The sequence below is a fragment of the Schistosoma mansoni genome, assembly GCF_000237925.1.
Source record: "Schistosoma mansoni, WGS project CABG00000000 data, supercontig 0132, strain Puerto Rico, whole genome shotgun sequence".
In the NCBI taxonomy this organism is placed as follows: Eukaryota; Metazoa; Platyhelminthes; class Trematoda; order Strigeidida; family Schistosomatidae; genus Schistosoma; species Schistosoma mansoni.
This window is the reverse complement of record NW_017386037.1, coordinates 612,791-638,496: the sequence shown is the minus strand read 5'-3', so window position 1 is coordinate 638,496 and position 25,706 is coordinate 612,791. Positions and strand designations below refer to the sequence as shown.

Genomic DNA, 25,706 nt, shown 5'->3' with positions numbered 1-25,706 from the left:
CGAATCACCAGGCCCAGATGACTTACCTCCGGCTCTTTTTAAAGATGGTGGTGACTTTCTGGCTAAGGAATTGACTGTGTTGTTTGCAAAGGTTTGGGAGCAAGAAAGTGTTCTAACATCATGGAATGAGTCAATAGTCGTCCCTATCTTTAAAAAGGGTTCACGTTGTTCCTGCAATAACTATCGGGGGATAAGTCTACTTCCGATTGCGTCCAAACTATTGGCTTCTGTCATTCTTCGTAGGTCGTTTAAAACCCGAGAACGATTGACTCGCGAGGAGCAGGCTGGTTTTCGTTCTGGTCGAGGATGCATTGATCACATCTTCACCCTCCGCCAAATGTTAGAACACCGTCATACTTATCGCAGGCCAACAATCGTAGTGTTTCTTGATATCAGGGCTGCCTTCGATTCGTTGGACAGGACTGTTCTCTGGGATTGTCTATTGAAGAAGGGTGTGCCTGAGAAGTTCATTAACATCTTAAAGGCCCTGTATACGAACACCTCAGACAGAGTGAGGGCATACAACCACCTTTCTCCCTTGTTTCATTCGAGCAGTGGGGTTAGGCAGGGTTGCCCGATCTCACCATTCCTCTTCAACTTTGCCATCGATGACATCCTGGAAACAGCTCTGATGGATGTAAGTAATGGCGGTGTGGATATGTTGCCTGGAGAACGACTTCTCGACCTCGAGTATGCGGATGATATTGTCTTACTGTGCGATAATGCCCAAGGCATGCAATCCGCACTTAATCAGTTGGCAATCAGTGTCCGCAGGTACGGCATGTGCTTTGCACCCTCCAAGTGCAAAGTACTCCTACAAGACTGGCAGGATTCTCATCCTGTACTCACCCTGGATGGTGAGCAGATTGAAGTAGTTAAGAAGTTCGTGTATCTAGGTAGCTATATAAGTGCTGGTGGTGGCGTGAGTGATGAGATTGATGCACGTATAAGGAAAGCCAGAGCGGCTTATGCCAATCTGGGCCATCTTTGGCGCCTTCGTGATGTTAGTCTGGCTGTAAAAGGTCGGATCTACAACGCGTCGGTGAGAGCAGTTTTCCTCTATGCTTGTGAAACCTGGCCTCTCCGAGTTGAGGATGTTAGACGTCTCTCTGTGTTCGATCATCGTTGTCTCCGAAGGATTGCTGACATACAGTGGCAACACCATGTTAGTAATGCAGAGATTCGGCATCGTGTGTTCGGGCGCCGAGACGATAATTCAATTGGTGTCACCATCTTGAAACATCGACTTCGGTGGCTTGGACATGTTTTACGAATGTCGTCCCAGAGACTTCCACGTCGTGCATTATTTGCCGACTCTGGGACTGGTTGGAAAAAGCGGAGAGGAGGTCAGTGTATGACATGGTGTCGTGGCATGAAAGAAAGCTGGAAAGGGCTAGCTTCTGTTGGTCCTTCACGACTCCCTGGCTGGGGTCCGAGAGATGGTGCAACACAGTGGCTAGAGACGTTATCGGATATGGCTAAGAATAGAAGCCAGTGGCGATCCTGCTGCAACCTTCTTTTACTTTCTACATAAAGAGTGGTTCTAACTTTCTTAACTGAAAGAGTCTTCTGGTTGTACATTTCAGTCCGCCTTATCTTTTCATCCCTTCTCTTCCTACTTTCATTATTTTGTGTGGTGCATATGTATCTGGTGCCCTTTTGTACCAATATATATATGTTTAAATAAATAAATAAATAAATAATGATAAACATCTGTATCTTCTGGATGATGGGTTTCGTAGTTCTCCACGTCTCCGCTCTATAAAGTAGAACTGTCTTGACATTTGTATTGAAAATTCTGATCTTGGTGTTGGTTGACAATTGTTTTGAGTTCCAGATGTTCTTCAGTTGTAAATATGCTCAATCAAAAAATTGATAAATTTCAATAAAACTGTGTAATGAGTTTTAAAATTTCAGTGTAAACTATTATCCATGACATGTAGAACTATTTAAAGAGATAGTATGTATTTTTAGAATCTTAGCGAATCAATATAAAGTAAATCCAACGTTTCGTTTGGCAATGTGGTTCAAGCATCTTCAAGGGAATAAAATCAAACATCAAAACTTCAGTTCACTGTATATTGAGTAGATCATCCGATCAAATTCATTCGCTAAGATTTTACAAATGTATTATTTTTTTATATAGTTGAAAGCATGAGTCAGTTGAAGCTAGACCACCATGGAAAACCTAGAAGTACTGGATCTCCGTTTCGTCACAGTGTGGAACTCCTCAATTGACTCATGATCTCAACTATATAAAAAAATTACTAAAATCTCCACAAAACCCCTTTCTGAAAATGTATTATTCCTTATTAATATCTCAGATCCATTTGGAGCCCAAATTTAGACGACAGTTCTTGTGTAGATCTATTCATTTTGGAAGTTGCTTTCTTATCATAAGCTGATATTGGCTGAGAAGTGATTTTTCTCTAAGATGAATTGAATAGTTGTTGCATCTTACAATGATTTCATCAATCAATTAGTCAATTGAAGCTAGATCACCATAGAAAATCTGGAAGCTCTGGATGGCCGTTTCGTCACAGTGTGGAACTCCTCAATCGACTTATGATTTCAACTATATAAAATTATTAAAATCTCCACAAAACCCCCTTTCCGATTCTTCAATGAACAGAAATCTATAATCAAAACCAAATTCAATTAACATCTACTAATTACATAAACAATCATTTGATTTTCATAGTTGAAAGCGTGAGTTAAATGAAGCTAGACCACCATGACAAACCTGAAAGCATTGGATGGCCGTTTCGTCCCAGTGTTGAACTCCTCAACAGTTTCCGCATCCACGACCTTGCCTCGCAAGATTCGAACTCAGGACCTACCAGACTCATGCTTTCAACTATGAAAATACTAAATCTCCACAAAAACCACTATTCTGATAATCAATTGATTATTGAGTAACTCTGATTTTTCATTTGTTTTATCAGATAAACAAAGATCTTGGAAAGAAATTGAATTCAATGAATATGAATAAAGAATATCAATTCTCTTCATTATTAAATAGTAAATTAGATAATAAACAACAGAAAACATTAAAAATGGAATTACAAGATATACTTGATAGTATACTAATTGAGCTAACTGAAAAATTGGTAATTACATTTGTAATTCTTATTACATATAGATGAATATAAGTATAGTGATAACTTTTCATAGTTGAAAGCGTGAGTCAATTGAAGCTAGACTACCAGAGTAAACCTGGAATCACTGGACGGCCGTTTTGTTCTATTGTGGGACTCCTGGAGTTCTAGTGAGAAGCAGTGACCAGTGGAGTTCAAACCACGTCTGTTGTGAGACAGGAACTCACTGAAGACAATTGGTGAATGGTTGCTCAACTTCGTGGATTGGTTGGAGTTAGACATAAACACCATGGGATGCCGGCTCAATGGTCTATCGGTTAAGCGCTCTGGCTCGAGACTGGTAGGTCCTGGGTTCGATTCTCGCGAGGCGAGATCGTGGATGCGCACTGCTGAGGAATCCCACAATAAGACGAGTTGGCCGTCCAGTGCTTTCAGGTTTTCCCTGGTGACCTAGCTTCGATTGACTCATGATTTCAGCTATGAAAATACTAAATCTCCACAAAACTCCCTCTGATAATGATAATTGTTAAATAATAGGTTTTATCATTTTACGACTCTGAATGCTCTGGTATGATCGAGGGTGGAGAGAGTTCATGCCCTCTCTCAAAATGCTCTCACATGGTAAAGCGTATACAGCTACAAACAGAGAAGTCCTACTCACTGCTCTCTCGCGGACCAGATGTTGTTTGCGAAATTGGGAGGATGTAAGGCGAATGTTCACTCATTTAACAGGGTTGGTGGACATGGAAAGTCCACCTAGGAGAGTTGGAAAACCCTGATTCCAATCCAATGGTGCACATAGGCTCCAGGATCCTGATGGAACATATGGTGTATGAACCAATAATTGGTCACCGGCTACCATGGGGCTGCATCTCCTCACGATGCCCCACTGCCTTGTGGATCAGATCTTTAGGTAGATATAATCTCTGTGGCTTGATGAGATCCCGCCGACTACGAAACTTGATAATCTTAGATTTTCATACTATTGATGTTTCATATTAGGAAAGTCATAAAGACTTTATATGAAATATAAGTGATATCTATACATATATGTATGGTTTTGCAGAAGTAAAATTGTTACCTGATATCGTAACTAGAACCACACAGTTGAAAATTTTCACTGGTCATTAGGTGTTATGTTTTGAACTAGGCAGTATGTTGTGTTGAATGTACTGGATTCCCTCTGAGAGAGTTCATGAAAGTTTACATAATAACTGAAAGCTACTCAGATATAATATGTGAAGGGTCTCAAATATATATGTCAGCTTCTTTCTGAACTATGCACTGATTATCTTGCTTAGAAAAACAGAGAAAATGACGTGCTTTAACAGTTAGAGTTGTAGTGCCGCGATTCGTTAATCGTTTACTTCAATAACCGTTATAATTCTAATCTCAACGGTGCGTAAAATCAGAAGAAAAAGGATAGCAGCAACTACAGTTTATTGTCGAATAACTCAAGTCAGAAAGTTAACAACACCTGAGCGAATATCAACGAGCGAGTGAGCGGCGAGTGAGCGGCAAGCGAGCGAGTAAACAGGCGAATAAGCGAATGAAACGAACGAGGAGTAAGCGAGCGAATAGCAAGCAATTACACAGGTAATTTATAGTCAAATTCAATAAGGGCACAGCAAAGCAAAACAAAGGCTGATAATAATATTTGCGTGCGTACATGTATGGGGAGGAGTATGAGTCATCGAATGATATTTAAGCAGTCAAGATTTCGGCTAGAGTGTCATGTGCTCTAGTGGCATAGCAGTGCAAAGAATATGCAAATTGTTACTATCCAAATAACGATGTCTGTTAAGTAAGTTATAAAAAGGGCTTAACCAAAATTGACTATAATCGGAATTGATTATAGGACAGTTGCTATGAGGTGAATGCTGATTCTGAAATACCTTCAAATTTATTTTGTCTATCATCATCAATCAATAAAATATGGATTTTTATACTTTTTAGTCTGAAAAACCATTATTTGCAATCAATAAGAAGTCAACTATTTATGCTATGTTGAAAAAGGATCAAATTTATCCGAAAAACTATTTTATTACATTAGAAAAGGTAAGTTCATGGCAAGTTACTTACTTACTTACTTACGCCTATTACCCTCCCCCCCCATGGAGGAGAATAGGCCGCTCACCACCATTCTCCATCCAACTCTGTCCTCAACAATCCTTTCCAGTTGTTATTCATCCTTTTCATATCTGCTTCTACTTCCTTGCGTAATCTGTTCTTTGGACTTCCACTTTTCCACTTCCCTTCCGGATTCCATGTTAGGGCAAGTTATTTAACTAAAAAGATTTTATTGCCCCCAAAAGCCTTGTTACGGCTGTGAGTGCGGAGAGTCCGCTCTCCCTCCCGAAATGTTCTCACATGGACACGCGTATAAAGCCTCTGCCAGGGAAGTACTACTCACTGCCTTCTCGTGCCACAGGTGTTGCTTATGAAATTGAGACGACGAAAAGCAAGTGTCCGGCGTTTAACCGGGTTGGTGGACATGGAGAGTCCACCTAGGGGAGTTGGGAAACCCTCATTCTAAACCATTGGTGAACATGGGCTCCAGTATCTTGAGGGAACAAATGGCGCATGAATCATTTTTTGATCACCGGGTACCATGGAACTGCATCTCCTCACGATGCTCCACTGCCTCGTGTACCTCAGATCTTTAGATCTAAGGTTCCGGGTATGGCCCCCTAAGAAAACCACCTGTTTCAGTCTGGGCACCTGGACAGTATCACAGCCCTCACACAAATCAAATGAGATTTGTGTGGCGCATATATATCTAGTGCCCACTCGTACCAATATTTATGTGTTTAAATAAATAATAAAATGATAGTACATAGTACATTACAACTGAGATTGAACTTGAATGGAACAACACTTAAGGTTAACTTATATCCAACTGAAGAATTTTATGGTAACATTTTCATCTGCAAGAGTACTTATCAGTTAGGACAATAGTATAGTAACATGCTAACATGATGTAACGAACTCTGATAAAACAGACTAAGAGTTTTTTCTAAACTAGTTACATGATTCAGAACAAACGACTAAGCTTATGAAAGAACTTGTATAGTAAATTATGGAGATCTATCTGATTCTTTTATGTATATTAATGAACATTTTCACGAAATACACCTACTCAAGATCGTTTTCGATCAATCAATTTAGAATACAGAACATTTTGTAGATCTATATAGATCTAATGAGTTATGCTCGATTCTATAAACTAAAAATCGATGAAATTGGCTCTTAGCTAATGCATTGGGGTTTTTAATCACTAGGCACCGGGTTTGAGCTCACACCTCTCGAACTTTAGTTTGTAAAAAGTATATTATGTGATAGTTCTTATATGAAAAGCGATTCGAGGCTGAATGAGAGAATATGTACTTGGTAAACGAATTTTTGTAAATGGTTAACACTTGCTGAAGAATATCAGAAGGGGTTTTGTGGATATTATAGTAATTTTAATAGTTGATATCATGAATCAATTGACGCTAGACCACTATGGAAAACCTGTGGTGTGACTCCTCAACAGTTCGAATCCACAATCCCGCATCGCGAGATTCAAACCAGGTCTGTTGTGAAGACAATGATGGATGTGTCGCTCAATTTTGTGGATCGGTTGAAAATAGACCATAACACCGTTGGATGTCAGCTCAGTGGTCTAGAGGTTAAATGTTCGCGCGTGAGACTGAAAGGTCCTGGGTTCGAATCTCGCTAGTCGAGATCGTGGATACCCACTGATGAGGAGTCCCACAATAGAACGAAACGGTCGTCCAGTATTTTCAGGTTCGTCCTGGTGATCTAGCTTCAATTGACTCATGATTTCAACTATTAAACTTACTGAAGACTTAATTGTCAGTATAAGTATAGTTTGAAGTGAAAATAAGATAAAAGAATAATAAGAATTGACGACAAAATTTATGGATAACTAGGCTTAATAGCTGGTTTCATTAATTCTGTTCCTAGATTCAGTCATTTTTGGACTTATCCTTAAAAAATCATCTTAGAAGGACGAGGACTAATTCTGAGATGACTATTTGTACAAAAAATTAAAAATCTATAATCTTTTAAGGTCCCATTCAGTTTCCTGTCACATATCAAATATTTAACTAATTACCTAAGTTGACTAAAACTATTTGTGAAAGGTAATTGCTAACAGCTAAACAATATTAATGCCTTAATTGTATTTCTAAACTGATAAAGTGTGGTGAGCATTTAGTAGGTGAGAGCAATTAAATGAACAAATCAATCATTCAGTATAGTTCATTTACTCTACGATCTTACTTGCCATTTAAATTATGAAACAGAAAATGACCTTGTAATTAGCCATAGTAACCAGAGAATAATCATAAAACTTAGATGAAAATTGTAAGCATAGATGAATAGTGACTAGCAGTGGAATCCAGGACGCGAGTTTCGTCCTATTTGAGACTCGTCAGCTGAATGTATCTGGGTTTGAGTCCCGGAGTGAACATCAACTCTGAGATGCAGGCACACTCAGCTGATGAGTTTCAAATAGGACGAAACCCGCGTCCTGGATTCCACTGCCAGCCACAATCCATCTTTGCTTACCATGCTTGTGAATTTAGGTTATATCGAGTCAATGCGCACAGTATGCACATACACCAATTAGAGACTGACCAGTTGCAGTCCTAACAAATCGATGAAAAGATTCAAACAAACAATACTAAATGAATTTAGATGAAAATTAATCTTCAGAAAAGGTTTTGTGGAGATTTTAATAATCTTATAGTTAAATTCATGAGTCAATTGAAGCTAGACCACTATGGAAAACCTGAAAGCACTGGGCGGCCGTTTCATCCTATCGTGGGACTCCTCAGTGGCAATGAACATCCACGATCTTGACTCACGAGATTCGAGCCCATGACCTATCAATCTTCAAAATGTATTCATAAATTCTCTTTGATAATACTAAAAAATTACTTTATATATCTCATTTTGTAATAGACTCAAATTAATTTAACTGAAACAAGGATGCTATCTACTGTTACTTTATATGAAACGAAACTACTTATATTTGGTTTAGTTTTTCTTCGAATTGTAATTATAAAAGTAAGTTTAAATATTATGATTATAGAGTTGAGTTGTTCTTGTTTTTCTTCTCCGTTAAAAAGTAGAATATATACTCCCTCGTGGAGGAGTATGGGCCGCGCATCAGTTCTGGTTAGAGTTTGTTTTAGCAAGTTAGTTTTCTATGGGATAGGGTCGCTAACCCCATGACTAACCCTCTTCCTTTACCCGGACTTGGGACCGATAGTAACTCTTGAAGAGCTACAAGCAAGGTTATTTTCTTTTATAATTCAGTACGAGACAAAGAAAGGTATATAAATACAATAGTATCCTAAAATATATGTTAACTTTAGTAAGCTCATACTATTCATCAGTAATGTTTTCTAGTATCATAATGATATTTCCATCTCTTAGTAGTATTGTGGTGTGGTCTACTTATATCCATATAAGTAGTATATGGTGTGGGTCAGACATAGAATGTATTTTGGCAGAAGACCGATGAGGAAAGAACTGAAATGAAACGCAAACGTCTGGAAAATGCATGAGCAATGGAATAAGAGAAGAAACAGTGAAGATTGAAACAATTGGTTGTTAATTTGCAAATTGACTGTTCATTGTTTGGTAATCAGAATTTATTGAGATAGTCTGTAATCTTTGCTTAAATACATTCGATTGTCCCCAACAAGTGTTTTGTTCACTACATTTGGTGTCGCTGCCAACCAGGAGGAGGAAGGGTGCTGTTCTGCGGACGCCGCTGCGGGTCTGGAGTTGAGGTGCTAGTTGGGGCAGTCTGGTGTGGAGAGTTGGCGTCGAGTGGAGTGTTCTGGCGGGGCGGCGTTGGCTGTAGCGGGTGCTGTCGACGGAGAGGAGCAGTGGGACGTGCGGCTGCTGGGCGGACATCGGATGTAGATGGCTCAGCAGGCCGGTGGAGTACGGGTGTTGAACGTCCCAGGTGCCGGGTGGATGCGGATGTTGGTGCCCCGGCAGGTCGACGGAGCTATGGAGGTCAGCGCGCCGCAGACTCGACATTCTGACGGAGAGTTTGGCACAGACTGCAGTGAAAGAAGATAGTGGCATGGCGAGCAGAACCACCGCATGAACGAATGCTTTAAAGGGGGGACGAGTGTGGTGTGGTCTACTTATATCCATATAAGTAGTATATGGTGTGGGTCAGACATAGAATGTATTTTGGCAGAAGACCGATGAGGAAAGAACTGAAATGAAACGCAAACGTCTGGAAAATGCATGAGCAATGGAATAAGAGAAGAAACAGTGAAGATTGAAACAATTGGTTGTTAATTTGCAAATTGACTGTTCATTGTTTGGTAATCAGAATTTATTGAGATAGTCTGTAATCTTTGCTTAAATACATTCGATTGTCCCCAACAAGTGTTTTGTTCACTACAGTATACCCCCCAAAAGAGTATAACTGTTAAATTTTTTTAATGTAATCAAGAATTCAGGATTGAACAGACGAAAACCTCAAAAAGGAACATGAGAGAGATTGACGTTTATCCCAATTAAATGCAAGAAATACGATGTAGTACTGCAAAGATAAATGAAATTAAAATAGTAAATACAAAGTTCACTAAATACGGAGATTCCAGTTAGGTTATCAGTTAAATATTGTGAATTTGGCGAGACTATATTTTATGGACGACCTTTGAACCAATCTTAAGTGACTTTGAGAAATGTTAGCCAATCAGTAAACAGTCAGCATAGAGTAAAAATATATTATACAAAACCAAATAATTAAAGTAGATACACTTCTTTTATATGATCCAAAAACTTGTTATTGTTAGAAAAAGGTTCAAAGGTTCGAAAGTCATAGTTCATAAGGTAGAGGAACTCATCCATATGGTTCCGTAATAGTTGGTTTCTGGAGCCATGATAAGGTCACGAAATCCCTCTCAGCCTCGACCACATAGCTTCATTATTGTTTGTGTGTACTCTGGTTGTGTTAGTTTATCATTTTTATTATGGATATGTCCCTAAAATACTCATACCACTGAAGAGACGAAGTTATACAGTTATACAGTTTGCGGCAATTAATATAATATGCCTTAGTCTCAATCTAGATCGAGCGATAAAGGCTCCTATTCTAGCAAACGTCTTCCTTCAACATATATTACATCGAAGGACAACATCACGGTAGGCTAAACAACGTCTACATGTCATTTAATATACGCAATTAAAAATACAGGAACTTCTTAGTAGTTTCATTTGTTGTAACCGCCTAATTGTTAGGTTTTCTCTAAAATTCTTTGTGAACCGATCGTACATGAGCATCAGATACTGAAATCGGCACCGTGACCTTGAAATCCCACGAACGCTTCTGATTGGCTCATCCATAAATTATAATCTCGCCGTGAATTCAAGAAAATTCAAATGAACTGACAAGGGTTATTAATAAACAAAGCAAACAACACCAATCCAGTTTGAGCTTTTCATTGTTAGGATACAACTGATCAAAGGAATATGTTTAAATCATATCCTAGAAGCTTCATAACTGGTTCTTAAGAAATTAGACGGGATAATCATAGAAGTAAAATTGAAACAATACAAATACAAGGTTTTGCGATGGTGTCCATAATACTACGGTTTAAACACCCAGGCAGAATCATAGCCCAGATATAACTCAAATGACTTGTATAACGCATATGTATTCGATGCCTCTTTGTACCAATATTTATGTAATGAAATAAATAAATAAGCCATAAAATATTGAGATAGAAGGTAGGGTAAACGATAATGATTTATTTATTTATTCAAATATTGGTAAGAGAGGGCATCAGATATATATTTGGGCCACAGAAATCTAATTTGATTTGTTAGAGGACTGTGATACTGCTCAGGTGTCCAAACTGAAGCAGGTGGTTTTCTTAGAGGGCCACACCCGGAGACTTTGACCTAAAGATCTGATCAACAAGGTAGTGGAGCATCATGAGGAGATGCAGTCCCATGGTAGCCGGTCACCAACAATTGGTTTATACACCATATGTTCCATCAGGATTTTGGAGCCTATGTGTACCATTGGTTTGGAATCAGTGCTTTCCAACTCCCCTAGGTGGTATTTCTGTGTCCACCAACCCGGTTAAAGCGCCGGGCATTCGCCTTTTGTCCTCTCAATTTCATAAACAACACCCCCACCACGAGAAAGCAATGAGTAGGACTTCCCCAGTCAGTGGCTATATACGTGAGGCTATGTGAGAGCATTTCCAGAGAGAGGGTGGACCCTTCTCACTCTCTGCAGTAGCAAGGCATTTGGGGGTACGATAATGAAATAGAAACTAAGTATATTATCAGTTGGACAGAGTGATTTCAAAGTGATGGATTTTACATCAGTTAACACTTAATAAGCTGATTACTAGTCGGCAAAAATAAAAAAATAAAAGTCTTTTTCATAAATACAATTTATAGTTGTACTAGTTTAAACATATGAGAACTAATATTGAAATTATATTGTCAAAGAAAACTAGATTATTCATACATTGTGGTACATTAGTTACATTGGGAGTTTAACAACCTAGGACTTAACAAAAAAAAGGAATTAAGCTAATGGTAACATTGATGACAGTAAAGAAAAACTAAACAAACAAAATATATTTCACAAAGATTAATTAAAATGACGACGGATAGGTCCTGGGTTCGAATCCCGCGGGGTAGGATCGTGGATGTGCACTGCTGAGGAGTCAAACATTAAGACGAAACGGCCATCTAGTACTTCCAGGTTTCCCATGATGGTCAAGCTTTAATTGACTCATGAACTCAACTATTGAATTAAATTGTATTAAAACTTAACATGTAAAAGAGCATTGATAGTGATCAAAGCTAATGATCATATGCTATCATTCCGGACAAATGTATGGTTGAAGATGTCCTCAATTAGTTGTTTTGAATCTTATATAGTTTACTACATAAATGTATATGTGAGCATATTGGAAACTTATTGTGAATGGTCATCATTGTCATCATATAATCTATACGGTTCAAATAATTTTTATACAGCCTACACCAGGGGAGTCCTAATCACTGCCTTCTCGTGGCTGTGATACCGTTTACGAAATTGAGAGAATGGAAAGCGAATGTCAGACGCTTTAACCGGGTTTGTGGACACGGCGAGTCCACCTAGGGGAGTTGGAAAACCCTGATTCCAAACCAATGGTACACATGGGCTTCAGAATCCTGAGGGAACAAATGGCGTATGAACCAATTGTTGGTAACCAGCTACCATGGGACTGCATCTTCTTTAGGTCAATGGCTCGGAGTGTGGCCCTCTAAGAAAACCATCTGCTTCAGTTTGGGCACCTGGGAAGTATCACAGCCCTCACACAAATCAAATGAGATTTGTGTGGCGCATATGTATCTGGTGCTTTTTTGTACCAATATTTATGTGTTTAAATAAATAAATAATAAACTTACGTTACATCATAACATGGAAATATGTTCAACTATATATATTCTAGCATTTGAATGATCGTATTCTTCTTCCTTTTAGTTATTTCTAGGATTTGAATTAGGCTTATCTAATGCGACAATGACACCGAATAAAATATCAATAAATAATAAATTACTTGGATCAATTTGTACTTATATTTATCGAAAAGTTATGGCTGATATTATTAGTGAACGGACTCGAACCACAGATTTGGTAAGTCTTTAAGTATTTTCATAGTTGAAATCATGAATCAATTGAAGAGAGACCACCATGGAAAACCTGGAAGCACTGGACAGCCGTTTAATCCTATTATGGGACTCCTCAACAGTGCGCATCCACGATCCCGCCTCGTGAGAACCTACCAGCCTCGCACCAGAGCACTTAACCGATAGACCCTTGAGTCGGCATCCAACGATGTTATTGCCTAACTTCAACCAAGTATTTGTTAATTAAAATAAAAGATTCAATAATTCAGCAATTACATTTCTATGCTCTAAACAATTTTCCGAAATTTATCTGATTCTATATTCTTATATATAAACATAGCAGATCACGAATACTGACCTAAGGATAAGTGATGTGAATCGTCAATGGCACAGGTAATCTTCAGTTAACGGACAATTAGAGTCACATAAATAGTGTCATAGACCTTCAAACTCAAACGACTTGCATAATAATGGTAAAAACTTATCAGGGAGTTGAGTTGAAGAAGCCAAATAATAACACGATCTTAATAGGAAAATGTAAATATAAATTCAGCTGCTATTGTTTGCTTGAATTTTCCGATTAACGTTTAGGACTATAATTGATCAGTCTCTTATTGGCATCTGTGCTGACTGCATCGATATTACCTTAAGTCACAAGCTTTATAAGCAAAAGATGGATGGTGGTTAGCAGTGGAATAGAGGACGCGCGTTCCGTCCTATTTGTGACTCTAGTATAGAACTCCTCAGCAATGCACATCCACGATCCTGTACATGAGACTCGAACTCAGGACCCTCGACCTCGCGCGCGAACGCTTAACGTCTAAACCCTTAAACCGACCACCAACGGTCTTAATGCCTCCAAATGCCCTGGTACGGCCGAGAGTGGAGAGAGTCTGCTCTCCCTCTCGAAATACTCTCATATGGCCACGCGAATATATAGCCTCTACCAGGGAAGTCCTACTCACTGCCTTCTCGTGGCGGGGGTGTTGTTCACAAAAGTGAAAGGACGAAAAGCGAATGTCCGGCGCTTTAACCGGGTTGGTGGATGTGGAGGATCCACCTAGGGGAGTCGGAAAACCGTGATTCCAAACCAATGGTGCACATGGGCTCCAGTATCCTGATGGAACGAATGGCGTATGAACCAACTGTTGGTCACCGGCTACCATGGGACTGCATCTCCTTACGATGCTCCACTGCCTTGTGGACTAGACCTTTAGGTCAAAGGCAGCAGTCGGAAGCTCTTTTCTATCCGCTTGCTTCATTAAAGCAGTTAAGTGGTTACATTTTAAAGCATTTTCTTCACTCATCAAAGTGAATGATAAACTTTATTTTGATCAGTTATTAGTTCTACATTTTAATTGGGTACCTGATCGATACTCAATTCTTGTGTTTCTAGCCAATACCAGGTGAACTACAAAATATGGTTTTTAATGATACCGAAATGAAACAAATCTACGGTATGATTGGAAGGAGGTACTTGGCAAACTATATTGTAAGTTGAAATCTATGTTGTTTACGATTGATCAACGTAACAAGATAGTAAAGGTTTTAGAGATAGTTCAATTTCAAGTTATTTTTGTCGAGTGTTGATGAGCTTTGATTGAAATCGTGAATGAATCAATGTCAGACCACCATTGATAACCTGGATGGTCGTTTCGTTCTAGTATGGGACTCCTCGGCGGTGAGCATCCACGGTCCCGTACGTGGGATTTGAACAAAGGACCCTCAGTCTCATGCTTAACCTGTAAAATCACTGAGCTGACACATCCAACAGCGTTAATTTCTTACTTCAACCAGTCAACGATATTGTGTGACCATCCTACATTGCCTTCAGTGAGTAACTGCCTCACACCCCACACGGTTGAACTCCATTGGTAACAGCTTTCCTAAACTGATAAAATGTTGACGAAATAAACATCTGATACTCAAGACAGTTTGTAGCACCCAGTCCTATGTAAAGTCCACATGGATTATTCTAGCTTACGGAAAGACCGATTTACTCATTCTTTTCATGTCACATTTTGAATTTGTTGGTTATTTCCTTATTCACTCTGACTTTTTATATGAGCATATGTGTGTACATTGCATATACTTCTCATCACATCTCTGTAACTTATTTTTGTCTGACTATAAATATCCATCAAATCGAGTTGGCTCACTCTCCTTCGCCGCTTCGTTTCTCTTCTTATCCTGAATGTTTGCTTGGATAACCGTAGGCTTAGAATAAATTCATCCAAAACAATTCGAATTTCGCTTCTTATTCCCACCGTTACACAAACAGGGTTAGCCTAGGTAATGTACGGAGTAAAATGGGAAATTTATGTTCATAGGATATTCATACCATCAAATCGGAGATCACAGCACCACAAAAAATTGACATTGTGATGGGATATTCATTCAATATCACCAGCAATAGCTTCCTCGCTCTCAACAAACGCTTTGAAAGTTCATCACAAAGTTGGTCACTAGTGAAGATTAATCTTAGTTGACTCTATGGTTCTTTTTTCATACTATTAAAGTTAATTTTATCATGAAATGATGTCAACTTGATAAGACCAGCGAATTATATAAAACTATTTAGAAATGTATAAATATCTGGCAAGTCAAGAAAATCAAGTCAGAATTAGTGTACCAGACAATAATGTAAACCAAATCAAAACCTAACTCAAATGGACTTATTTATTTGAACACATAAATATTGGTATTACGGGGCACCAGATAAATATGTGCCACACAATAAAAGTATCATTTTATTTAATTGTTTCAGAGCTATAATACTGCCTGAGTGCCCAGACCGAAGCAGATGGATTTCTTAGGAGGCCACACCAGGAGCCTTTTACCTGAAGGCCTAATCCCCAAAGTAGAGGAGTATCGTAAGGAGATGTAGTCCCATGGAAGCGGGTTATCAACAATTGGTTCATATGCCATTTGTTCCCTAAGGAGAGTGGAGACTATGAGTATCATTGGTTAGGAATCAGGGATTTTCAACGCAGTAGACGCCCGACTTCAAGATCAACAGGCTGGATTCCGAAACGATCGGTCGTGCACAGACCGAATTGCGACACTACCGATCATCGTGGAACATTCGAGTGGAATTCGTCACTATACATCGAATTCATTGACTATGAGAAGGCGTTTGACAATGTAGAACGGAGAAAATTATTGAAAATTCTTCGACACAATGCAGAGAGTATATAAGAAGATTTTCAACATGATTCAGAACTCATACGACGGACTACAGTGCAAAGCCGTACATGGAGGACAGCTGAAAGATGCATTTCCAGTATGGACGGGAGTCAAGCAAGGCTGTCTAGTCTCCCCCTTCATCTTTCTTCCGCTGATTGACTGGATTATCCACACTTCGACATCTGACAGGAAACACGGAATACAATGGACATCTCAGAACCAATTTGACGATTTGGACTTCACAGATGACCTAGCCCTCCTATCTCATAACCACAATAAAATACAAACGAAGACAACTAATGTAGTATCAGCATCTGCATCAATAGGCCTCAACATACACAAAGGAAAAGCTAGATTCTCAAATACAACACTGAGAGCACCAACCTAATCACACTTGATGGAGAAATTCTGGAAGAGGTGGAAACATTCACGTACCTGGTCAGTAGCATCATTGATCAATAAGGAGGATCGGATGTAGATGTAAAGTCGAGGATTGGCAAAACAAGGGCAGCATTCCGACAATTGAAGAATATAGGGAACTCAAAACAACTGTCGACTTACTTCAAAATGAGAATCTTTAATATGGACGTCAACACAGTCAGTTCTATTGTACGGAGCTGAAATGTGGAGAACTACTACATCCATCATCAAGAAGGTACAAGTATATATAAACAGTTGTCTACGCAACATACTCAACATTCACTGGCTGGGTGCTGTCAGCAACACACTTCTGTGGGAGAGGATAAATCAGCTTCCAGATGAAGAGGAAATTAGGAAAAGACATTGAAATTGGATAAAACACACATTACGGAAATCACGAAACTGAATCACGAGACAAGCCCTCACTTGAAATCCAGAATGGAAGCGGAGAAGAGGAAGACCTAAGAACACATTACGCCGTCAAATAGAAGTAGATAAGAAAAGGATAAATAACAACTGGAAAAAAGTGGAAAGGATCGTTGAGGACAGGATTGGATGGAGAATACTGGAGTGAGGACTATGATCATCCATGAGGGGTCACAGGCGTTATTAAGTAACTCCTCTAGGTGGAATTTCTGTTTTCACCAACCCGGTTAAAGCGTCGGAGGTTCGTTTTTCGTCCTTTCAATTTCGTAAACATCCCCACCACGAGAAGGCAGTGAGTAGGACTTCCCTGGTAGAGGCTGTATACGCGTGAGAGTATTTAAAGAGAGATGGCGGACCCTTCCCTTTCTCGGCTGTATCAGGGCACTATGGGGCACTCAAACGGAGAAATGTAATTTGTATAAATCATCCATTCAATAATACATCGATAGCCTTGCCTTCTACTTCTATCATACTCATGATCTTTCAGATGTTCTTAAATCAATTTATAAATAATCATTCGTAAAATTAATAATTTCCATTATGAATTTTCCCTTTTTTACAATTCAGGACAAATGTAAACGTTGGCTTCAAGATTATGGTAAAGCAATATTAACCTTGTAAATTGTACAACAACAATGATATCATACCTTATTATTACGTAATATAAAAGAGAAAGTAAACAAATCAAAGTTTTCTTAAGAGCTCTAGAACAATGCCTATATAGTTTGACTACTACCTGAAGACGATACTACTGATTGCAGAATCATTTGAGTAGTATAATACAATAAGATTTATAATTTATATACAGTATGAGATTAGTTATAATGTAATATTATTTAGGATTTGTAATAACAATAAATGCACATAAAACTATATCCCTTTATGTATAAAAATATATACATATATATGGAATTACATTACATATACATGTTACTTGCTTACGCCTGTTACCTCTCGTAGAGGAGCATAGTCCTCACTCCAGTATTCTCCATCCAACCCTGTCCTCAACAATCCTTTCCACTTTTTCCCAGCTGTTATTCATCCTTTTCTTATCTACTTCTATTTGACGGCGTAATGTGTTCTTAGGTCTTCCTCTTCTCCGCTTCCATTCTGGATTTCAAGTGAGGGCTTGTCTCGTGATTCAGTTTCGTGATTTCCGTAATGTGTGTTTTATCCAATTTCAATGTCTTTTCCTAATTTCCTCTTTATCTGAAAGCTGATTTGTCCTCTCCCACAGAAGTGTGTTGCTGACAGCACCCAGCCAGTGAATGTTGAGTATGTTGCGTAGACAATTGTTTATATATACTTGTACCTTCTTGATGATGGATGTAGTAGTTCTCCACATTTCAGCTCCGTACAATAGAACTGACTGTGTTGACGTCCATATTAAAGATTCTCATTTTGAAGTAAGTCGACAGTTGTTTTGAGTTCCCTATATTCTTCAATTGTCGGAATGCTGCCCTTGTTTTGCCAATCCTCGACTTTACATCTACATCCGATCCTCCTTATTGATCAATGATGCTACTGACCAGGTACGTGAATGTTTCCACCTCTTCCAGAATTTCTCCATCAAGTGTGATTAGGTTGGTGCTCTCAGTGTTGTATTTGAGAATCTAGCTTTTCCTTTGTGTATGTTGAGGCCTATTGATGCAGATGCTGATACTACATTAGTTGTCTTCGTTTGTATTTTATTGTGGTTATGAGATAGGAGGGCTAGGTCATCTGTGAAGTCCAAATCGTCAAATTGGTTCTGAGATGTCCATTGTATTCCGTGTTTCCTGTCAGATGTCGAAGTGTGGATAATCCAGTCAATCAGCGGAAGAAAGATGAAGGGGGAGACTAGACAGCCTTGCTTGACTCCCGTCCATACTGGAAATGCATCTGTCAGCTGTATCATATACATGTATTTGGTGCTTTTATTGTTAATTAGTTAAGTCATGTGTAAAACCAACTCATATTCTAATATGTTAATGATCAAAAACAGGGATGGAACTACAAATAAACGAAAGAATTACACTTTACAAAATGTGATCAGGAAATTTTCTTCATTATATATTTAACTCACTTCTCAAGTACAGATTGCTGTAGTTGACTTGAAGTCACACTTTCTATGTGGACTTAGTCCTTAAAGAATGTCAAGTCCAAATCAGCAGGTCGCCAGTTTCAAAGTCTACTCTACTTATTACGGTTTAGGCATTATTGTAGCGATAATATCAATAACTTTTATAACTGAATAAGTCAGTTAGTCAGAAGCAACACAGGACCCAGTACATACGTATATCAGAAAACCACCAAAGAATTCCAAGTTGTTGTAATAATAGTGGCGATAGAAAAGATTCCGAACGAAAGAAGAAATAGTAAAATTATTAAAGAAAAAAGGTTATGAAAAAAATTCAAGATTTAAGGTTCAGCTCAACAGGTAAAAACTTTATGGACTGTTAACTTTTTTGATTTAGATACTGCCAGCTTTTTTTTTTCTTGAACGTACTCATACAAACTGACTACGAAAAGCATCGACGTAGGCTTTAGCTGAACATACGCAACAAAATATATCCCAACCACCTCAATCGATAAAGACTAACTACTTCATCGACTGAATTATCAACTCAATATTGCCCACCTGATTGTTCTACGATATCTAACCTATCATCAAAAAGCTTTCAGCCTGTCTAATTCAGAGGAACATGTTTCCCGATCATAAAGGAGTTAAAAAACGTATATGATATATGTAAAGATATGTATTTATAGAAGGGATAATATACTGTTCAAGGATAAAATAATGAAAGTTGAAAGCATCAAGAGGCATATATATATATATAATAAGTATGAATACTAATTACAAAATGATAGTTTATCATATATAAGGTTGAAGAGCGGAGATAATATGCATTACTCTTCTATGTATATCCCATATAACCATTTGAACTGAAACAGGTTATCATGTCATCATCATTATCTTGATTCATTCAGCATTTCTTTTAATTCAACATATAAACGTTGTAAATGCAAATTCAGTGCAAATAAACTTAATAATTCTTTAGCTAATACAAGTCTTGATATACCCTAGAGTTAGAAATAAAGGAATTGAAAGAGATATAGCGATAAATGACCATAGAAAACAAATAGATATACATCCATCTTTCCTTTCCTAGTGAATCGAGCAATGTAAGATCATCATTGAAAATCTGGAGGTACTGAATAGTCGTTTCGTCCTAGTTCAGGACTCCTCAGCAGTGCACATTCACAACCACTCACGCGCACCGCCGAGGAGTCCCATACTAGGACGGAATGACCATCCAGTACTTCCAAATTTTCAATGATGGTTTTACATTGATCGATTCGCCGTCTAGCGTATTTATTGCTGTCAGTTGAATGCTTTAAAAACATTGAACTAACGCTTCATATATTAATTTTAAGGTAATCACATTGCTTGTTATTCTTAGTTCCGATGTACAATATATTAAATTGTTATATCCCGAAGAGAATTATGAATGATAACTTTTGAGAACTATTTATGGACTAATATGATGCGTATATTTCGTATTGTATAATTGTTAAGTAACTCAACTCTTCATATTCATGTTCCCTTCATTATGAGCTTTCTTTTGACCCATAGACTACTTCTGTACGATTTACCATTCCTGGGTTATGCCCAGTCTATTAATTATTGTTCCCCATATTCACAGCTACATTTAGCTGAGTCTTGTACAAATGTTATTTTCCATTTTACTGTACGATGTGGTCAGTTTGTTTGGTATATAAACCCAGTATGTTTGAAATATAATGATTCATATTGCAGAGGCTGTTATTGGTGTTCTGGACTTAACTGACTGGGCTAGGCAGAAAGCAGGACCGGAAAGTGCTCTAGACTGCTAGCACAGGTTTCGTGTATCATTGGTCCGATAGATAAATCACTGCTCTCTAATACGAGGCTACACACGATATAACATTAATATTTACAAATATGTAAGCTATACTGTTATTTTACCGTTTACAAGAGTAATATGATAAACGAACCATTGGCTAGTAGTACATGGATTCGCCATTGAACCATATATTTATTTAATATGAAAGCTAGTGATGTTGGGACTTGAGTGCTTAAACGAACATAAGTGAAGGATAGTATGTAAGGGTAATTCAATAGTTGAAAATCAGGTATTTGGATCAACGAACCATCGTTTAACGAATCATTTACATGTACTAGATAAGTTGAGAGATAGTTAGGTTGTACGAGTAATATTGATAAACTGTAGACCTAAAGATGATACGGATAATATCATTTATGTTTATGAGCTCAGCAATACACAAGATGGTAATGCATCCATGTAAACTATATATTCTTATTGCTAGGATTTGAGAGTTAAGTTTTCCTTCAAGCTAGGATTCACCAGCCGGATTTCTTTATTACGGCTAATCCCTAGTAAGTAGTGAAGTCTACTAACTAAAAGAAATTTAGTAGTTACATAATTTCAAATTGAAGGTTTTATATAACCTGGAAAAAATTATATAATACAGAAATGTGATGTGTCATCAGTTCACTATGGAGACCATTAAGTACATCAAAGAAACTCAACGTCTCGTACAGACTGTCAGTATCAAAAGTAGCCTGAATACTAAATGATACGAGTTCGGATTTCTAGGTAACGACCAGTTCTCCAAAAGAAATATCAACATAATAAGTTAAAGACGTCAGACAATCCTACAAGACTTACCTTTACTTCAGACTGCCAAGTAGAATGTAGTTTAGTAGTTGCTTGTACAGGACCAATGAGATCTTGGATTATTTGACGAACACGTTCTTCTTCATCTAAAATTTACGCGAAAACATTTCACTTTTACATACAATCGAATTGGTTACATTGTTCATAAATATTTTAAAAATATGATACATATTTCAACTCAGATTCGTTTTTCGTCTTCTCAATTTCGTAAACAACACCCCCGCCACGAGAAGGAAGTGAGTAGGACTTCCCTGGCAGAGGCTATGTCCGGCGCTTTAATCGGGTTGGTGGACATGGAAAGTCCACCTAGAGGAGTTGGAAAACCCTGATGCAAACCAATGATGCACATGGGCTCCAGTATCCTGACGGAACAAATGGCGTATGAACCAACTGTTGGTCACCGGCTACCATGGGATTGCATCTCCTCACGATGCTCCACTACCTTGTGGATCAGACCTTTAGGTCAAAAGCTCTGGGTGTGGCCCTCTAAGAAAACCACCTGCTTCAGTTTGGGCACCTGAGCAGTATCACAGCCCTCATAGAAATCAAATGAGATTTGTGTGTCACATATGTATTCGGTGCCAACTTGTACAAATATTTATGTGTTTAAATAATAATAATCGACTCAGATTAATCATCATCTACAGACAAATTATTCATTTGATCACAAAATTGCTCTAACCATAGTTTCTTTATACTCATGAGATGCATAGGTGACTATCCTACTATATGTTTGTGATAGAATCACCAATCCAATGCAAAATCGATGCCTAGTCGAATCAAAAAGTCTACTTCGAACTTTGAATCTGTTCAATCATAGTCAAAAGATTGACAACCTGGATGATCATGACGAACGATAACATCTAAAGATTACTATCTATTAGCGATGATGATACTGGCTATCAGAACTCATTAATTGTCATAAAAAGTGAATGTTCAGTGATCAACAGGAAACTATCGATGTTGTGAATGTTAGTTACGATTATCGCTTCAGTAGACCAGAATCGCTCTATTATTATTACAATGGTCTAATATTGAGATCAATGACGAAGTATGTTGATTTGCTTATGTTTAAAAATATGACTTGTTCTGAAAGAGGCATAAATAAGAAGGCGATTATAGTCAGATACACAAGGATTGACTGAGAGTTGTTATGAGATCAAGAAATGTACTGTTCTTTATCACAATAATTGATTCTGGAAACTACTAATCAGTCACCTAACGAAAAGAATAGTGGGAATGGTTGAGGTCAAACCAATAGACGTACTAACTTACTGTGTCTGAAGCGTGAAACAAGTCTAGTGTTCAAGATGCTGACTTGAGGTAGTAAAGTATTGTGACCAACTTGATAAAATGTTGATAATTTGGCTTCAGAGGGGCAAGGTATAGCATTCTATAGACTGAAATTTTCATTCTCAAAAAAGTAACCAGGAGATACCACGTTTATAGAACAAAATGATGCATACTAAGAGAGTGATTTCATCTAGAACGTATGTTCTACATGAGATATATGTGCAAACAGTTGATTATCTATGAGTATTATAAGCATCTAAACAACACGTGATAACTCACTATCTTCAATGAGTTGACGGAACCAACGAGTTAGCCAATAGCGATATTCATTAGAAGATCCAAATGATAGAGCTAATTGAGTTTGAGATTCAAGGAAATTTTGATTTGAAACTTTTCGACAAGAAGCCGAACTAAATAGAAATGTTAACGCAAAGAATGAAAACAACAAAAAGAAACACAATTAGTTGCTTAAAGTAATTAACAAAATTAAAATATATCACAGTTATTTGGAATTGTTACATCGGAGAAAGTTGTCATAACTAATACTAGTAGTGTAGTGAACAGAACACAAGTGGGGACAATCGAATGCATTTGACACAGAAATTACAGACTATCTCACTAAAATCGGACGACCGTACGATAAACAGCTAATTTGCAAACTACCATTCAATTGTCTCAATCTTGACTGTTCCTTCTGCAAATATCAGTCCATCTTCTCTGATTTCATTGCTCATGCATTGTCATACTAATTGCGTTCCGTTTCGGTTCTTTCCTTATCAATCTTTTAGTGAAATACATTCTATGCCTGACCATCACCATATACTAATTATGTGAATATAAGTAACCCACACCACAGTAATTCATCTGTGATGTGAGTTAAATTCTGTCAGTCATAAGCGACATATAAGCTATGACATAAGCACGTATACTGGTGCTATTTAATATGCTCAACGAGTAAACAAAGACAAAATCAACAAGATGCATAGTAAAGGAGTCAAATTGATCATGTAAATAGTTGTGAAAAGGATTAAACATAAAAAGTACGTGATTCATAAATAAGGGACAAAAGGTATAGTGTATAGTTGAGATTCAATGACATCAGGTTATCTTAAACTATTTATGATAACTATATAGCAGGTTTCCTAATCTTCCAATATGGTTCAGCTAAACAGTGAATAACTTTACGGTTCAGTCACCATTAGCTGTCATCCAATCTATATATATCTACACCAGGCATTATTCATTTATTTATTTAAACACATAAATATTGGTACAAACGGGCACCAGATACATATGCACCGCACAAATCTCATTTGATTTGTGTGAGGATAGGGATACTGCCCAGGAACATCACCCGCAGCCGTCGACCTAAAGTTCTGATCCAGAAGGCAGTGGAGAATCGTGAGGAGATGCAGTGCCATGGTGGCCGGCGAACAACAATTGATTCATACACCATTCGTTCCCTCAGGATACTGGAGACCATATGCACCATTGGTTCGGGATCACGGTTTTACAACTCCTCTAGGTGGACTTTCCGTGTCCACCAACCTAGTTAAAGTGCCGGACATTCGCTTCCCGTACTCTCAATTTCGTAAACAACAGTAATGACACGACAATGCTGTGAGTAGGACTTTCCTGGCAGAGGCTATATACGCGTGGCCATGTGAGAACATTTCTAGAGAGAGCAAGCGCACTCTCCCCACTCTCGTCCGTACCAGGGTATTGTAGTGAAGAGATTTATTGTTTATTTCTTGAGCTTAGATAGTTAGCAGGCGGTGAATAATAATAATAGTCAAACAAATTACCGTTGGCGAAAAGTTTAAGGATGAATATCAAGGCTTAAACTGTAAAATTACTTTGGATATTACACTGATATAACTTAGAAATTAAAAAGTTGAAGTCCAGTGGTTGAAAGTGGGTTCTTTTATTCACTAAATTCCTTTCAGTAGTTACTTCAGTGCATACGATCACTTCTCAATAAAGCTAAATAACTTGAAAAGTAAGACTTCAAACCCTAATCTTTTACATTACTGCTTAAACTCTTACTACTTCTACCACTACAGGATTTGAATGGACAACTGCATCTCTGTGCTGATGTGGTATGACAACTCGAACTGATGTACGTACGCACGAAGTTCTACATTGTGACTGACTGACTGAAAATACGTACATCACAATTAAACAAGATAATAAAGCTTAAATGAAATTATTCGAACAATACTAAAAATAAACTGCGATACCATTAAAGAGTCAACATAAACTGATGAACATGACATACATGACATTTGAATTTGAACTAGTGAAATGATTTGATCTTTGTACATTAGTAGTCATTTTATTAAGTTGTTGACATGCAGATAATGGACCAGGAGGACAACCACGAGAAGAATTCATAGCGAATTGACAACGTACAATATCAGATGCATCAAATAATTCAATCCTACAAGTTAATTCGAAAAAAGAAAACTTATTATACCCGAAAATAGTGATAATAAATTATCATTTCAATCGGAGATATGGTTTAGCGCCTAAAGAAATCGGATTTCAACCAACATTGGATAATCATTCAGCAGAATTACTGGGCTTCATGAAAACACTGTGGCTTAGATAAGAGTAAATAAACTGGTAAATGCAAAATAAGGTATATATACGAACCAACAGTATCCAGATTATTGATATGATGTCTTTACAAATTGATTCATGAAGATCTACAATTGATGGTATTTTAGATTATCATATAATTCTATTGATGGAAAGTCACTACTAGAAACACAGTACTAGAGAAGTTTAATCGCAGCCCAAATAGCTCAGTGGTAACGTCTTAGCATCATAATGGGATCATAGAGGCTATGAAAACTAGTAGGTCCTGGGTTCGAATCTCGCG

The 25,706-nt window shown here is 37.8% G+C and overlaps 2 protein-coding genes across 2 annotated transcripts in view; one reads left to right on the top strand and one right to left on the bottom strand.

The window, feature by feature from the left end:
* Smp_171310 (hypothetical protein) overlaps positions 1-17,429 on the top strand; it is a gene marked incomplete at both ends in the record, with an annotated part of 36,386 nt that extends 18,957 nt beyond the window's left edge. The window contains 6 exons of the mRNA XM_018789909.1: positions 2,946-3,110; positions 5,055-5,156; positions 8,070-8,174; positions 12,631-12,783; positions 14,173-14,268; positions 17,376-17,429. Coding sequence (XP_018646425.1) covers positions 2,946-3,110; positions 5,055-5,156; positions 8,070-8,174; positions 12,631-12,783; positions 14,173-14,268; positions 17,376-17,429 — 675 coding nt within the window. The remainder of the gene's footprint in view (positions 1-2,945; positions 3,111-5,054; positions 5,157-8,069; positions 8,175-12,630; positions 12,784-14,172; positions 14,269-17,375) is intronic.
* Positions 17,430-19,760: 2,331 nt separating this feature from the next.
* Positions 19,761-25,706, bottom strand: part of Smp_090070 (WD-repeat protein, putative) — a gene marked incomplete at its 3' end in the record, with an annotated part of 36,232 nt that continues 30,286 nt past the window's right edge. Inside the window, exons 18-21 of the mRNA XM_018789898.1 lie at positions 25,101-25,262; positions 23,102-23,232; positions 21,521-21,615; positions 19,761-19,871 (exon numbers count right to left, since the gene is read on the bottom strand). Coding sequence (XP_018646424.1) covers positions 19,761-19,871; positions 21,521-21,615; positions 23,102-23,232; positions 25,101-25,262 — 499 coding nt within the window. The remainder of the gene's footprint in view (positions 19,872-21,520; positions 21,616-23,101; positions 23,233-25,100; positions 25,263-25,706) is intronic.